The sequence below is a fragment of the Pieris rapae genome, chromosome 5 (assembly GCF_905147795.1).
Source record: "Pieris rapae chromosome 5, ilPieRapa1.1, whole genome shotgun sequence".
Classification (NCBI taxonomy): domain Eukaryota; kingdom Metazoa; phylum Arthropoda; class Insecta; order Lepidoptera; family Pieridae; genus Pieris; species Pieris rapae.
In genome coordinates, this window is record NC_059513.1 from 2937351 (window position 1) to 2955035 (window position 17685).

General features: G+C 32.3%; 2 protein-coding genes across 2 annotated transcripts; one reads left to right on the forward strand and one right to left on the reverse strand.

The window, feature by feature from the left end:
* Positions 1-285: 285 nt before the first annotated feature.
* Positions 286-4994, forward strand: LOC111002721 (myrosinase 1-like). The gene is made up of 11 exons (XM_045628471.1): positions 286-399; positions 1029-1132; positions 2321-2468; positions 2545-2711; positions 3036-3299; positions 3375-3463; positions 3557-3701; positions 3882-4045; positions 4113-4265; positions 4484-4572; positions 4659-4994. Exons 1-11 carry the CDS (start codon positions 377-379, stop codon positions 4798-4800), a joined length of 1488 nt encoding a protein of 495 aa, XP_045484427.1. The 5' UTR covers positions 286-376; the 3' UTR covers positions 4801-4994.
* Positions 4995-5192: 198 nt separating this feature from the next.
* On the reverse strand, positions 5193-17322 carry LOC111002711 (myrosinase 1-like). The gene is made up of 13 exons (XM_045628315.1): positions 17294-17322; positions 16011-16105; positions 15437-15584; positions 14919-15085; positions 14054-14314; positions 13785-13873; positions 12536-12683; positions 12264-12427; positions 11707-11859; positions 11390-11478; positions 9665-11025; positions 9448-9538; positions 5193-9057 (listed from the first exon to the last, which is right to left on the reverse strand). Exons 1-11 carry the CDS (start codon positions 17320-17322, stop codon positions 10770-10772), a joined length of 1599 nt encoding a protein of 532 aa, XP_045484271.1. The 3' UTR covers positions 5193-9057; positions 9448-9538; positions 9665-10769.
* Positions 17323-17685: the final 363 nt, after the last annotated feature.

Below are 17685 nucleotides of genomic sequence, written 5' to 3' on the forward strand. Positions count from 1 at the left end.
AGGGGAATTGAGCCCGATTTTGATTCAAACTCAAACTCTTTATTCATATAGGTAAACATGTACACTTATGAACGTCAAAAAAAAACAAATTAAATTAATTGTAAATTTACATTTACAACCAGTTCGCAAGTCATGGGCGTAGAGCGGGTAAGAAGAACTGGCAAGAAACTTTCCGCCACTCTTTTCAATCGCCAAGTTTTTAATACAAATTGTTTGAATTGGAGCAAATCAATCCCAATTTGATTTGGATTGATTGAGAGATGAAATAACACACACAACAACAAACACAGTCACAGGTTATTTTAACGAAGTTACGTCTTGACGCCGGAACATTGTACCAAACAATAATTGTTTACTGTAAAATTTCAAACTCGCCATGAAGACGTGTATTGTGCTAAGGTATTCAGTGTTTCTTTATTACTATGTAACGTAAAATAATTTAAATATTAAACTTTTGATTTTATCAGTAGGATTCTTAATATCTGATTAAATATTAATAATCTGATTTTTTTAAAGGAATTTATAATGATAGCAAAATTGTATTATGTTGTTGTAATTATTTATAAGTCCAATATTTTATTGTTATTAGTTAGAATAAACATGTATCTATTATTATTATTATATCCAAGATACCCGTCCTACATACTACGAGTGTAGATATCATACTTAAAAGATAGTTTTATTATTTCAAATGCATATAATATTCAGTTAGGTATGATTTATTTTCAAATTTAGCCGAAGGTCTAACGGCGGCTAACGTTTAAATTCTGTTTATGTTCTCTCTGTTTATGTGTATGCGACAAATGTGTGCTAAAAAAATACAGAAATATTCACAAAAACTGTTTAAGTATAAATATTAATTCTGTTTTAAAAATTACTTAGTTGATAAACCAATAGAAAAAAAACCCATGCTTTCTATTGCATTTAAATAGTCGACTTAGATTTGTTATTATTTCCTTACACCTCTAACAACTGTCAATTAAATACATGAGACCATAAAACTATTTTCCATTAAATTTTTTTTTCAGCGTGCTTCTGTTTTCACGTTTGTGTAACGGAAAATTTCCATCTTGGTTTAAGTTTGGTGCAGCTACTTCGTCTTATCAAATAGAAGGAGCCTGGAATATAAGTGGTAAATTGGTATATAAGAAATCACTTTGTATTGTACTAGCTGACCTGGCAAACGTCGTCTTGCCAAACTACTACCTTTAACTCAGCGCCATCTGTTAGAATTGTATCAAATAATAAACAAATGTTAATGTTATCGTAATTTTAGTAAGGATGCCTATTTTTTTGAAAATGAAATATAGCCTATGTCACTCAGGAATGATGTAGCTTTCCAACAGTGAAAGAATTTTTCAAATCTGCCAAGTAGTTTCGGAGCCTATTCAATTCATACAAACAAACAAACAAAAAATCAAACCTTTCCTCTTTATAATATTAGTATAGATATAAAACGACAGTTTATTTTACTCTCATTTGAGGTTTAATTTTAACAAAATTAATACTGATAAATATTACCTTGTATGTGGCCTTTCTAACTAATGTTTTTGTAACAATTTGTCTAACAAAGTTTATGTATCACGACGTTTCATTATTTTTACAACCATACAGTCGTGTTTTTCTAATAAAATATTTTGGTTTATCTGGATAATTGTTTTGTATTGAAAAACTATAAGATTCTTACGAACTTTTACTATATGTAAATTTTATTCTCAGAAAATATGTTTTTTATTATTTAATAGTAATGTATTCATTGCCTTTCAACGACCTTCTAATCTTGTATTTTTTCTCTTCGGTTGATTACCCATGTGCGTAAATTATTCAATAGTGCAAGATGATTATCATCTGAGAGGTGAGAAAATATGTACTTATCAATTTTATGGCGTATATGTAGCAATGGCATCCATTTACATACTTTACAATTTTGTTGGAAAATTCTGTTCATTTCTTTATGGCAATTTAGCTTTTTTGGCTAGTGTCGTTATAACTCTTAATTTTTTTGGAAGCAAATTGTATATGTTGAACACTAGGTCTCAAGATTTTCGGTGGGTATGAGAGAATACGTAGAACTAAACTGGTGCGTATTATAAGTACTTAGTAACCTGTCTCTCCGTTTGATAAAAATATTGTACATAGTATTGTCTTTTATTAACATAACTTTTACACATTTAAAGAAAACACTTTTTTACGGATTATAGTTATGTGTTATTGTATCTTAGCGAAATGAATTTGGTCGTTTATAACGATGCTAGGATATAGTTATCTACATAAGCATAAGGTATAAATAAATTTTACCACTTACAAATAACTTTTTAAGACAAAACTCCAAGCATCTGGGATACATTTTGTCACATTAAAGACGACGTTAAATGCTCCAATGCAAATGGTGACGTAGCTGCCAATTCGTACTATCAGTGGAAAGAAGATCTTGATGCCGCCGCTGAATTAGGACTAGACTATTACAGGTATTTAAATCCATCTATTTTATTAATTTAAAACAAACACGAAGTGTGACTTATGTAATTTATATTTGTTACACAGATTTTCAATATCCTGGACAAGAATCCTACCGACAGGATATCCAAACAAGATAAGCAAAGATGGCGTTCGATACTACAACGAACTTATCAACGGACTGCTCGCAAGGGGAATCGAACCTATGGTCACAATGTACCATTGGGAATTACCACAAAACTTACAAGACTTGGGTAATTACAACTTATTTATCATGTCAGTTTCAACGTTTAATACACTAGTCTAGTAAAGCTGGAAAATTAGAATCCAGAAATTTTTGTCTTAGGAATTTGAATACGGTATTCTTGAATTGTCGATATTCCTTTTTAATCCCAGAAGTATTAGTTCAGTTGTTATTCTGTTAATGGCACTTATAATGTTTTATAAGCACTGCGTATATATTTCTGCTTATTATAATCAACGTTATAAAAATAACGTACTTACTTGATTATGACAGACGTACTAAAGAAATCCATTTAAAATTATTTATTAACCGAAATTCCTGTGATATCTACCAGGTGGCTGGACAAATGCTCTCATAAGCACTTGGTTTGCGGATTATGCAAAGGTGCTATTTACTCTTTTCGGTGATCGAGTCAAGACTTGGTTGACTATCAACGAGCCATTAATCATGTGCGCAGCCGCATACTCCGAAAACACCGGCTTTGCCCCAGGAATTAGCGATCCTAATTACGGAGCTTTTTTATGCGCGAAGAACACTTTGCTGGCCCATGCGCATGCCTGGAGAATTTATGATGTCATATATAGACCAAAATATGGTGGTAAGGATACTACCAACTATTTCTATAAACGTTTTAAGTTATTTTTATCAGTAGACATTAGGTGTTTTTTTTTAGGTAAAGTGAGTATTGCGAACCAGATATTCTGGATGGAGGGACAAAGTGAGGAGGAGCGGAAGCTAGGAGAGCTCACCTACAGTTTAAATGTAAGCACATTGCAACAGGTCGTATGTGTCAACTTTACCTAAAGCAACTAGAGCTTTTTCGTCGAGTGAGTAATAAATGCGGTTTATTTCCAGGTACTTTATACATATCCCGTATTTTCGAAGAACGGTGGATGGCCGGCCGAGATAGAAGAGATAATCGCCACTAACAGTAAAAACCAAGGTTTCAGTTTTTCTAGACTACCAGCATTCACTACAGAGGAAATCAATTTTGTAAAAGGTTGTTGTTTTTATATTATATATCTACCGCCTTGTTTTTATTGTGTACCTTATTAGTGATACCGCCGGTCATACACTCAAATTGCCAGAAGGCTAGTAAGTCGATTTCTTAAGGCTTATTTCGGGTACAATTTTCTTAACTAAAGATCTTCTATCGCTTGTTATGTTAGATACTTTACAGGTACGTACGACTTTTTTGGTTTAAACTACTATACAAGTCGTCTTGTTCGGAAAGCTACCAAGGAAGATAAACTGAATTGGCCCTTCACAGGCTCTCATGAGTTAGAATCTTTTTTGACTGTTGACGCTTCGTGGAGGAATGAAAATACTGTACCTTGGTTACATGTAAGTTAAGAATTAAAATTATTTAGTGTTATTAAAATTCTCATGTTTTAAAGATAAATTTAAACAGGAATATCCAATCGGGCTCCGTCGAATATTGGAGTGGGTTAAAAAGGAATTCGGTGACATTGAAATTATAGTAACGGAAATAGGCTATGGCGATGGTGGTGAAGATGGAAATGATTATAACAAAATACGATATCACAAGGAGCATTTAGAGCAGGTAACTAATTAGAACTAATCGAGTAGTAATACCTAGTACATCCGGCGTCCATGCGTCGGGCTTTTTCTCCCTAAAATATGGCGAGGGGTCCGATGGCCATGCGTCATACTCGTTACACAAACTTCAAGTGTGAAACTTGCTATATAAAAATTTATTCAAGAAATTAAAATACCGTACTTCGATTTTCGATGGAGTAAATATTGATACATCAATTATAGGTGGAACTCGCGATTAATGCAGGGATAAATGTAACTGGATACACAGTTTGGAGTCTAATTGACACGTTTGAGTGGGACTCGGGAAATACGTAAGTATGCACCAAATTTATAGTGGTTTTAAAAAAAGGGTTAAGAAAAACAAATCTAAATTTGCGAGACTAATATTTATTTTCAGAGTGAAGTTTGGTCTCTATAAAGTGGATTACGATGACCCCAAGCGCGCACGCATTCCTCGCCCATCCGCCAAGTTCTACGCAGCCGTCATACAAGCTAGATCCTTTGATGTTTTACATAAATACATTTACGACGAACTTTAAATTATTGAAGTTATACTTCTTTTGGCGCGATGGAGAAAAATGATGAGTGAATTTTTACCATGCGCGCGCACATTAACACCTAAATTCGACATCGTAAAGTTAGGTGGCATGGAAATTGATAACAAAATATTGTTCAAGTTTTATATTCTAAACAGTGTGAATAAATAAATATTATTTTGGTGTTTTCAAATCAATTTTTCATATACGACGGTGATAGTATTTACTAATAATTTATTTATTTAAATAAAATCTTTTTCATCACTGCATTTTAGTTATTTTTTTTCCATACGCCAAAGTATAACTTCTGTTTAATTTAACGGTTAAATAAGTAATAAAAAAATCAGTTTATGTGTATAAAATGTTTAATAAAAATATAAAAAATATATCTCTTAACCTACATACAGTTAAATTTTCTGATGTGATAATAGTTTTATTATAAATACAAATTCTTATGTAAAATTTAATCGTTGTAAAAGTTATGCATGTTTTTCTTTGGTACAAAATGCTTATCACACATACATAATATAACAATTTATTCTAGACTATAAAACAATGATTATATCATATTATTAAGATTACATTATATTAAAAAATATATGATGATTCATATATTCATTACATTGTCATCAGTCTCATCTCCCAGTACATTTAAACCAAAGCTTTCAAAATCAGAAAGAAGGTTGTCCATATCATTTTTAAATTGATTCCTTTCATCTGATATTTCAATTTTCATGGCTTCAATATCTTTAAAAGTATCGCCATTTGCGTCCTTCTGTACTATAGCACCAGATTTCAACAAAAAGTCCACTGCAACTCTATTTCCTTTTATCGCTGCATAATGTAGGGCAGTGCGATCGTTATCCTTTTGGTTTGTTATATCGAGGTCTGCCTTATTTTCTTTTAATAATGTGAGAACTTCAATATTATTCGCAATTGCTGCATGGTGGACGGCAGCTTTACCATTTTGATCTTTTGCATCCAAATCGACAATATTTATTAATTCCTTGATCTTATCATTTGCATTATCCTTTATAGCGGTTATTAATTCAGATTGAGGCAAGCAGGGTTTCTTCTTTTGCTTTTTCTTTGTTTTAGGCTTTTTATAGACTTTGTTCTCGGGTAAAAGTGACAGATATTGTTCCCAGTTTTTGGACTTCTTCAAACAATTCACAAGATTCTGTTTATCAAATTGGTCATCACTTTCATGTATTAAGTTAAAATCAAATTTAGATTCTTTCAACGTGTACAACGCTTCTACAGATTCTAAATCTTTGATAAATTCTAAGGCTTTCGAAATCAGTTCAGAAGGTACATCATTGGCATCCAAAAAATCACCAACAACCTCCAATAGAGGACTACCATGAGTTAAAACGTGCCTTAGATTAATTTCTGCCAATAACCTATTGACCTTACGTATATTATCATCTTGATTACATATTTTTAGAATGTTAAAAATGTCAATTAAAATCATTTCTAACCAAATTTTGAATTGCCCAATATATTTATAACGTAAAATCAACAAATCTTTCGGCTGGCCATTTATCAGTGAGTTAAGTGATTTTAATCGGTTCAAGTAACACTTTAAGTGATTACTGTCCCGGCTTTTAATATTTCTGATGATTTCTTCAGATTTAGGGTCATATGGTTGCAATCTTCCGATTGCATCAACATAATGTTTCATTTCTACAATAAATTTGCTTTTGTCAAAGGTTAATAAATTTAGACTTTCCCGTTGGCTTACAGGCGTGTTTTTGGATATATACAGAATTTCTTCTTCAGTAACAAAATTATTGATTAGAAGTATTTCTTCCAACTCTTGTATACCTTCGTAATTATAATTATTTCTTACTACGGATTTTGCTTCTTTGAGCCCTGCTTGTTCCATAAAATGAAATAACCTTTCAACATTTCGAGACATATCGTCACTAGTGTATGTGGTCCGACAAACAATTGCGTAAAATTCAGAAATTATGCCCCACTTAGTTTCAACTACAGAATCATTTAATACTTTACACTTGTTAATAATGAAATCAAGTATATTTTCAATGATATCCCACAACGATTTTATTTCAATAACTTTCGTTAACAAATCAGTTAATTTTTTGTTACTACAGTTGTTTAATTTTATGTTGGTTCTAATTCTGTTTACATCTAATTCATTTGGAAATTCTGAAATTAAATCAAATTGTATATCCACATTATTTAGACATTCCAACTTAATGTTTTTCCAATTCTCTTTCTGAAACATTATTTCGTCTAAAATCGTAAGTATGACATTTTTGTAATATGAATAATTTTTCTGAACGAATGCTATTATACTTTGTTGAACTTGACAGTGTTTATTAAAAAGCATAGTTAAATCATGTTGGAGTTGTGCAACTTCCATCATGAGATCCACGCTCAACCCAGTGGGTTTCCAGTGTGACTTATAGAAATTTTCCAGAAGCATATTACCTGTATATTCTGTAGGATTTTGCAGAAATACTCCCAGGCCCTGTGATACAGCTTCAAAATGATGTGGTAAAACATTCTCTATTTTTTCCCTAACACAGTCCCTGCGTTTTATCACAGTTCCTCGGCAACCATTTATGAGAGATCTATTAACAAGATACCGGTTTATACTAATTTGTCTTTTAATAATGTCTTTGATGTGTTTTAAATCATTTAAAACCTTTGCTAGCACAGATTGTCCGTGCTTTGATAGCTCGATCCTCCACAGTATTTGGCAATTATCGGCTTTACTTAAAAACTGCCGAATAGCTTTGAGAGATTTTACAATATGTAATGGTATTTCAGCTAGGATCAGAGCTTGAGTTGTAGCCTCCAAGTGTTTGCTTTCCTTGGTACTTTTAATGAATTCACCGACTACTTGGAGAACTCTTTCCACAATCAATTGTGCCCATTCCGTTTTCAGCTTCACATCTTCAGCACTTGGCAGTTCTTCGAGAGTTCTATACATCTTTCTTAAAGAGAAATCGTCTCTCATTTCTGGTATAGGAATTAAAGACTGCTGCTCTTCTTGCGACATTTCTGATTTGTTAAGTTTTATGTTTTCTGGTAGGATAGGTACTTTTAACTGTTCTTTAAAATTACAAAGTTTATCAAGAAAATCTTGCCTCTCCAAATAAATAATCAAAAATGTCCATAATGCTCCTATATCCATATCAAAAGGAGTATTAAAAATATGCAATACACCGTTATGTTCTGCAACAAGATTATCAACTTCTACCGTTTGGGTTTTAGATAAATAGAAGGACCATTTACTTTTACAATTATAAATAAAGTAGTAAAGTTGCGATTCTAATTCCTGATAAATGGTTCCAGGTATTTTTAGTCTTTCTTTTAACAGATACAAGTTATCCAAAATGAGAAGACACACATTGTAATCTGTTTTCCACAAAAATTTTCTAAACATAAAAACTTTTTGTGCTATCCGATACACTGTAAAATTATCATCGTCTTCAAGCAATAATAGAGCAGGAAACCTTTCATTAATTTTATTCCTGGAGTAGTCAGCATGTAAGCTAATTGTTATATCTAGAATGTCTATAAGGACTTTAATCTCTCGGATGGCATTGTCTTTGTCAATGACAGGTTGCCATTGCTCCATTTCAAGTTTTACTTTATTTAATTTTCCATATAACTCTATTTGAAATTCATTAAAAGATATTATACACAAAACATCTACAATCATTTGTGGGTTTAATGTTTTTCTCCCTTGTTCTCGATTATTGTTATTTAAAATATCATTGTATTCAGTGCATGCTTCTTTTAACAAACTTAAAATATTTTTCAAATTATGAAAATCATTTTTACTACTGGTCTTATTTATAACCCAGTGAAGATCCCCAGCTAAATAGTCATAATACCTTTCAAGCATTGCTGAATTACAGTTGCGGATACAGTTCAAAAATGTGGTTTTTATACTTATTTCTTCCTTTTTTTTATCCAATGGAATTAGGTATGGCAAGATTTCTCTTTGCTCTATGAGATATTCTAACATCTCTAATTGAGAGTGTTTACTAAGTAAAGAGAATAAATCTATGTTCTTGGTATCCAAATGATCCTCTATTACTGCTTTATCAATAACATGTAAAAAGTTAAGGTTTTTTTTGAACACCTTTTTATTTGATGTACTTATAGAACTTACTATATTCTCAAAAATTTCATTTACTTCGGGCACATCAATTGATGCATTTTGTTGCTGATTGATGATAAAATCTTGGTCTGTTGTTGGTGTTTCAGGAATTTTTGTTACTGTAAAATAAGAATTTTGAAATCATTATTATTTAACTAGGTGCCAGATATTTTTATATATTTCTTACTTATACTGCCAATAAATTTGGTTTTTTTAAGATAAGTTTTAGTAAGTTGGAATACAAAACAACTCTGCATATCTTACATATGTGAATGCATCTTTGTTTTTAATTAAATGTTAGTCATTAAAATATATAATTTACAATGTATTAAAAAGTTAAGCAGGTTAACTTAATTGCATAAACAATTTTTACAACAAATACAGAATTTGTCAAATAGTGCCTTATTACACGTTTGATGAATTAAAAACAACATCTTACTGTAACTAGCTATATTATTCTAAAGTCTGTCAGTTATATTATTATACATAAATAATAAGGATTTACATACTTTTTAGTTGAGCTATAAGTGAAGATATCAAACCCTCAGGCTCTATACTTCCTGAAGCCTCTGACATAGTGGCATTAGTCACTATACATAGCTGTAATATGTAATTAAATTTAATAAAGTAAATTGTATATAAAATAAAATATTGTCGTGTCTAAAACTTTAGTGAAATTTAATATAGTATAAATTATTACCAACTTAGTGAATAAGTATTACTCACGAGTCACTGTTCCAAAGAACTGTAAAGGGATATCGGATTTATCAGTAAGCACACTATATTATCATGTACAAGTATTTTTATTTATTCGCCGCTTCACCGCCCAATTACATTAACAGTATTCAGCGATTTACCAATTATCCTGGTATTTGATAAGCAGAATGAAATGGGGCTAATTACTAACTTTCTACAAAGTTAAGTTTTCACAGTTCATACTTAATCATTCCCGCCGAATAGGGCGTTTCCACTTCCCAGTTCCCACTTTACAGTTCACATCAACAAATTAGAAGAAAATTGAAATATTGACATTTTACCACTAACATTCGAAACATAGAGCAATAAAACAACATAGATTCAGAATATTTGCAGAAATGAAATTAAAATATCTATAAATGTATGTTAATAATAATAATAATAACATAATCAAATATGTATATATAATGAAATAATATAAATGGTGAAAATGTTTCCAGGTTGCAATCTTTAATTTAACCAGATTATGTATTAAAATTTAATATTCGCGAACGCTTGGCGGGTTCTCGTGTTATCAAAAACATGGTATGTACATTTTCTGGATGAATTCAAACGACGCACAATCATACATAAAGCTCGCATGCAAATGCAAAAAAATATTTTAAAACCATTAAATTATTTTATTGTTATATTCTGTCTATATTCTCACATTATACAAGAAGCACCGATGTTTTTAAAATCTAATCACTTATTTTAAGCCCCTGGCTACGTCATCGTCGATTCGACTAATCAGTTTCCGTTTTGTGTCACGTGACCGACGTATAAACTTATTTTTTTTTAATATCGCATTTTTTTTATAAATAATGAATATTTACAAGGTATTTTACTGCATAAGGCGTTTAAGGCTACATATTATACAGAGTAGAGAGTTGTTTTTACTGTCAAACAGCCTATTAAAGTAACTTATTATTCACATTAATTATCTTTAGTTACAGAGCCTGCATGCTATAAAAACGGTCACGTGACAGGGCTTTAGTGCAAACATGTAGGTCATGCCTGTCGAAAAGTGATATTGTGTCAAGCTTTGATAATTGATATCTAAAGTAAACGAAAAGGGTTACTTAAATTGTTTTATCTAATCTGACGTTATATTTAAAGGTCTAAAATTAAATATGTCAATATTATATAGAGGAGGGCTACTCGATGATTGATTAATCATTTTCATAAACCTGTGGTTAAATATTAAATCCTTTCTGTTTATCTGTGTCGCATTGAAAAAGAAGTTTATTCTTCTTGATTTAATAACGTCGGCGTAAAATCCAGCGGAATTTCGAGGAGTACGCTTGCGCATGGGATTTTCAAAGTCAACTTGGTATAAACCATAACTTGTCCTGAAAAAAAATAATACAAACTTATTCCAAGGCTACAATCGTTGTAAAAATCACCCGAAAATTAATTTAATAAGGAATAGTCACAGAAATACAGTATTAATTATGTTATTTTAGATGGTTTTAATCGCAATGAACGTTAATTTAGCTTCTCAATAATAATTTACGTTATTAATTCAAAATTGGTACGTAAAATATTTTGTACTAAAGCATGACACTTCTAAAAAGTTTAAATTTACGCAAGAATTTTATCTTAAACTAAAACAATAAACAGAGAAGCAACCAACTTATAATGTACCTAATTAATAAACAATAGAGACGGTCTGCAGGACTAAACTTCGATCGGTGGTAATAATATATTAGATACCTGTATCCTTCCAACCACTCGAAATTGTCCATAAGTGACCAAGCCGTGTAACCCTCCACTTTTATTCCTTTTCTAATAGCGTTAAGAATCTAAAACAAATGAATGTAGCTGACAATCAATAATAAATATATATATTTGTAGTAGCTGTTGCACCATACAATTCTATTAATAATAATAAATGTGAAGCATCTTGGAGGGTACAATCCCATGTTAAATGTAAATAATAGCTCGCTTTTCGCGCTTTCTGATAATTTCTGACAGAACTACGTTTCAGAAGGTCTAATGTAGTATGTGGGTCTTGAAGTATTTATACTAACCTCCTTCAGATAAGATCCCATGTAAAAAATGCGATCAAAATCGTACTGTCCTGTCGTACCACTAGCGCAACCATTCTCCGTTATAAGGAAACTTATATTTCCATATTGTTGTTGCAACCACTCCAGCTGTCGTCGAATGCCTTTAGGATACATCTACAATGAGAAGATCTTTAAATAAAGCTCCTTATTGACAATAGACACGAAGTTTCTATTGCTTTACATGTGAAGTAAGCAACAGACTCGGTGCGGAAGTTGGTGTAAAAAGCAATAATTTTTTTATGATAAAGGACATGGATCATTTATTAAAAGATCGCGATTATGGGACGGGGAATCCCCCACGACAGCATCAGGCTCTTTTGCGGGAATCCTCGAATTCTACATAGACCTGAGCTAGTGCTAATGGAGGAAAAAGATTTTTTTATGCTAGCGATTTTTTTTGATTGTACATTGTTCTTAAAGTTCAGATACCGGGTGGGTACGCTTAGACGGATGAACAATACCCACTGATACTACCCCGTGACGATGTTGATGTCGATATATACTGATAAATTCCTTACTACAACTTCAGTGGCGGCGGTGGGAGGCCACCATGGTGATGTCTCTAACACGGCATCGAGGTCTGAGGAGCCATAGAAGATCCAGGGACCTGCCGTTTCGCCTGGTTTAGTTGGACGTATAAGTCGGCTTGTATAGTGGTTCAGAGCGTAGTAGTCGTACGTGCCTACAAGAAAAAGAACAATTATACAATGACGTAATTTAGCCGCTATAATTTGAAATAAGTATTTGTAGGTATATTTTTCAGCGGAGCTGGTATGAAAAATAAACTCACCTCTAATAAGTTTAATCTCTTCGTATGTAAATTCTGGTAATCTAGATTTCGAATAACCTTCCTTTTTACTTAGTTTTTCCATGTACTTCTCTACAGAAGGCGGCCAGCCACCAGTCCTTGAATAGATTGGATGAGAGTAGCGGCCAGCCTAGAATAAAGATTAATTCCTTATTCATCAACATATTGGAAGCCAAATGATCATTCATCAACATATTTTTTGGCAGGTTTACTGATAAGTTACGAGTAAAGCCGGAATTATGTACATTACGAAATTAGTGGCAAGAATGTGAAATCACTTTCACGAAAGTAGTTTCGACATAATATGCAAAAGTAATTTCGTAAAATTATTTGTATCCACAGTATTGCAGTTACTATAGCCCCATCTCCATCAAAGCTATATTCAATGTAGCTAGAGAGATGCGTATCTATTACTTTAAAAAAGACTATTAAGACGTTAGTGGTTTTGAGAATGGTTAACGAGAAAGGATTTGAGTGCAATGATTTTAGACTGAATTAGCAGAAGAAATTCTTATTTTGAATAAGTAAAAACAATTGTATTTTTTACTGATAAGAGTGTACTTAACAAAATATCTAAACAAGATAAATATGACGAAAAGTGTTACCAGCAAAAACTTAAACTTATAATTACGCTACCTTTTTTAGATACCTACTGGAAATCGTTTTTAGTCTTTATCATACGAATTCAGGGTGGCATGTAGTGTCTTTATTTCGTACCTATAAAATTAAATTTAAGTTATCTAAAGTCAAGGATATTTACACCGATTGTTCCTGAAAATTGTAACTTACATTGCTTAGAATGATACTTAATATATAACAAAATAATATTGTCACATTGAATCCACGACATTTACATAAATCTTTTGGAATGACCGTCGGTTTGTTTGGGAATTTAGTTGCTGTTTCATATTATGTTTTGTGTTTGTAATTTGACTTTTTTAAACAATATTTTTAAATAATATTATTATTATTTTCATATTATTATCAAAATCTTTGGTTTGTTTAGTGTATAGCTGTCATTTCTGTCAGGCCTGAAAATCAGTGTTTAAAAGCAAATTAAAGCTGAGTTGGTCACTTCTTTATTAAAAGTCATTGTGTTTGTATTTTTTTATAAATGTGTGTATGCTGTATTCAAATAGAAAAAAATTCTACATTTCTTTTTCTTTTTTTATTACATTGATTATATTCGTCAAGAGCTCACCACCTCTATGCACAAAGGTCATTAACTTACTCCAAATTGTCGACCCAGCTCGGCCAAGTCCTTGAGTTGTGGTTCGCTCGGTTCGATCCACACTGGGTTATTAGCAATAGACAATTTACCTAAAACACAGTTTACGTTTTCCTTTAATATGATTATAGAAATATTGTATAAAATTAAAAAAAAACATTACAAAACAAGATAAATTTAAAATCCGCGGCATGAAAACGTATTTCGACATAGTTGGGTAATTTTTACGAAAACATATTTAACCCGAAATGGAAAATAATGAAAACACTTACCGTTATATCTTGGTTTATATTCGTTATCGTATAACCTCCAAGCCGTAGCATGAGCTAACAATACATACTTGTTACAAAGATATGGGGCGAAAGTTGGCTCCAAAATACCAGGCGCCATGGTTCCGCTGGTGTAGATGTAATCACACATAATCAAAGGTTCATTGACAGTTACCCAGGTTCTCACTCTGTCAGCGTATAAATCAAAGAGAACTCGAGCGTAATCTTCAAACCACTCAACTATTAGAGGATTAGTCCAACCACCTATAAAATTATACAAATCCCTTAAAAATATTTTATTTAAAATTACTTGATTTTTTATTAAACATGGGGCAAACGGCCAGGAGGCTATCCTCCTTTCCATTGAACACTCTTTGTAATGAATGACCCCTCATTTCTACGCAACGCCAGGGCACCACGCCGTTCGGAAAAGGATGGTCATCGGCGATTCGAGCCGCTCTTCCGCTAAATCGTCTGAATCAGCTCAACTTTCGGGGTTTTAAAATCTCCTCATATGTTTGTTGATGTGAATTTGTTAAAATTATTATAATTTAATTACGTATATATAAGTAGTAACTTCTTACTAGCAAAGTAAATTATAGTGAAGAATGAATAAAGTAACATTGCCTTGATAATTAAATATCGAATACAGATACCGGCAAACATCTTGAACAAATATCCTTGCTTCCGCAGATGCGATTTTTAGGGATCACTGGGAGGGACGACTGGCGATGGTTCGCGGCAGCGGGAGAGTGACGTGTCGATCGCGTGTTTGGTAAATCAATTGACGTTTTGTTGTTTAATGCTCAAGAAGTTTGTCGGTACCTGTACACAGCGTGAAAACAGATTTAATATGTAAAAAACTTACCAAGATCTTGTAACGTTTGTGGTAAGTCAAAATGATACATTGTAACCAATGGTTCTATGTTTCGCCTGAGTAACTCATTTATAATTTTGTTGTAGTACTCGACCCCATCGTCGCTCACTTTGTTAGTTAGACCTGTGGGTAGAATTCTACTCCAGGATATCGAGAACCTAAAGAAAAAAATCTACTTAATGAAAACTCTACATACAATCGCTATTAATTACATTTTATGAAAACAACTAATACAATTGTTAACTCTGAATCCTGTGTTGGAATGACAGCTGTATACCAATTGACTTTTATTTCTTTATGAGCATTTTACATCCGCTTATACTGTGAAGAAAAACATTCTAAGGACATCTAAAATGCCCTGAACCAAAAATCAACAGCGTGTTTTTTTCTAAATATATCGAAACAAATAAAAAAATCTTAAAGCCCGAATGATTTTGTTTTTTTGATAAATCAAGCTTATTTTCATCTTGTGCAGTTGCAAATGCGTTCCAGCTAAATAAGGAACCTACCGGTAGAAATCCAAACCCAGCTGTTCAGCAATATCAATATCCTTCATCCACAGATGGTAGGAGTCACAAGCAATATCACCAGTGGCTCCATCGACTATAAGCTCCGGGTGATTGTGAGTGTAAGTGTCCCATATATTTGCTCCATTGTCTGAAAATGGTCAAGTTCTGTCTTGGCGATGAGAATAAAAAAGAGTACCGAGAGTTTTTTACGCCGGCTTTTTCTCTCGGCCTACACCCTCTGTCTTTGCCGATGAGTAGGGATGCCTACAAGTTCGAATTGATTGACGTGGAATAAGTGATACCTAGATGATCTTATGTTCCAAAATAAACGTATTTTATTTTTTTATTTTTTTTAAAAAGATCGGTAGCCCGATTCATTGGTTCATGCATATTTCTTGTATAGGAGTAGAGGTCCTGTTTTGTTTTATCTGTGGCGATTGCACACATCATCAAATTGTTTTATTTATATATATAATTTGTTTGTATATCATTCTCATACATTTAATTAGTTTTACATTCGGCACTGGTAACCGGTCCTTAAAGATGGAGGGAATGGAGGAAAAGTAAACCTTACCCGACACATTTCTCGCGCCTTCGATTTGATAAGCCGAAGTTGCTGCACCAAATTTGAATCCATCAGGAAATTTTTCACCATTCACAACTCTAAAACTATAACTCTCAACCTTAAATATTATATAAAAATCATACGTAAAAGTAATGTCTAATATGGCGTCATGCGTTTTATTTCTGGACCTCCAGATTGTTGTAATTTTACAAATTAACACAATACTACTACATAGAATCTTATTTACCACAGATTGGACAGTATGGACAAATATTATAAGAAACTATTTCTTCAATAAATCTACTAATAAATCTTATAGGTAATTCGAAATACGAAGCAAACATTAATTAAATTAGTATGACGTACATTTCTATGTGTACGTCATACTAAATTTAAATTTATTACAATAATAAAAAGACAGGACCCTAATGTTCTTGTATGTTCACGTTAACGTGAATTTCAAGGCTATTAAACTCTTTGACACCACGGGATTAGTGAGAAGACTGAAAAGGCCAAAAACACCTGAACTAGTGAATTAATGTCAGTGCACGTTAGTATTAAGCGCTAAACAGTGAGTGACAAAATAGAACACAAGGACAGAGTGTTCCCTTTAATAGAGAATAGTCACTCTCTTATATTAAATATCCTTATTAGTAAATTAGGTTGTATATAAATATAGTGTTAAGTTAGGCTTTATTGTAATGTTCCATGATGTCTTAGTAAAGACACACGTACATAATGGTAAAAACGTTTATAATATGTTATTACGTAAAAGGAAAACTTATGTTAATTGATACCGCCGCCCGTTATCACTCGGTCGGCACCCTGCACCCGGCCAGGGCGAAGCCAGCCTTATAAAAATTAGTTCGCTGTTAGCGAGGAAAACGCTTTTAACTATTTGCCAATAATATATCGAAGTAATGTTGACTTCGACGACCCTTTTTACGGCTGCTCACTCAAAGGAGTTCAATACGTTAGAATGATGTAGGAAAACATCGAAAGAAAGCCTGTATAGCTTAATTCCTAAAACTGACAGCGTGTTGAGGTCTATTTTCCTATTAAGAAAGTTATTCTATATTTTGTTCGCTTTTTTCTGACGCGCATTATGTGTGGCATATTATAAAACATTCTGTGAATTGACGATCGTTTTCGAAACGTTTGTTAACGAATGCCACTTGTCTAGAGAGGCAGGCCAATTAGAGTCCAACACGATGTGTCATACACGAGCTAATTTCGTTATTTACACCTATAAGTATTATTTATTATATGTATTAACTATTAGAATAACTCACCTAAACACGACTATTGCGTAGAAGATCATGTTTCTAACTGTGAGAATCAGTATTGAAGAACTTGCATAACATTTAAGGTTCAGTTATAAACAATAAAAACCTTTTTCGTTATAATCCTATGTAAGTATTGTTGTTATGGTAAATAATATCCTTTTTAGTGAAATAGGTCAGTTTAAAATTAATCATTAGTCCTAAGTTAGGCAAATTAATCATGCCTTGGTGCGGAGAGATTTATAAAATAAAATTCTATCGATAAAGTTGTGTGTCTGTGTATAAAAGTTCGCTTTGTGGTGTTTTCAAATCCCTAAAAATAGTAAGTAACGTCTATATGTCCTAACCTTTACCAATATTGACACCTACCTGTTTTCTTTAATTATTGCGTATCGTATGGT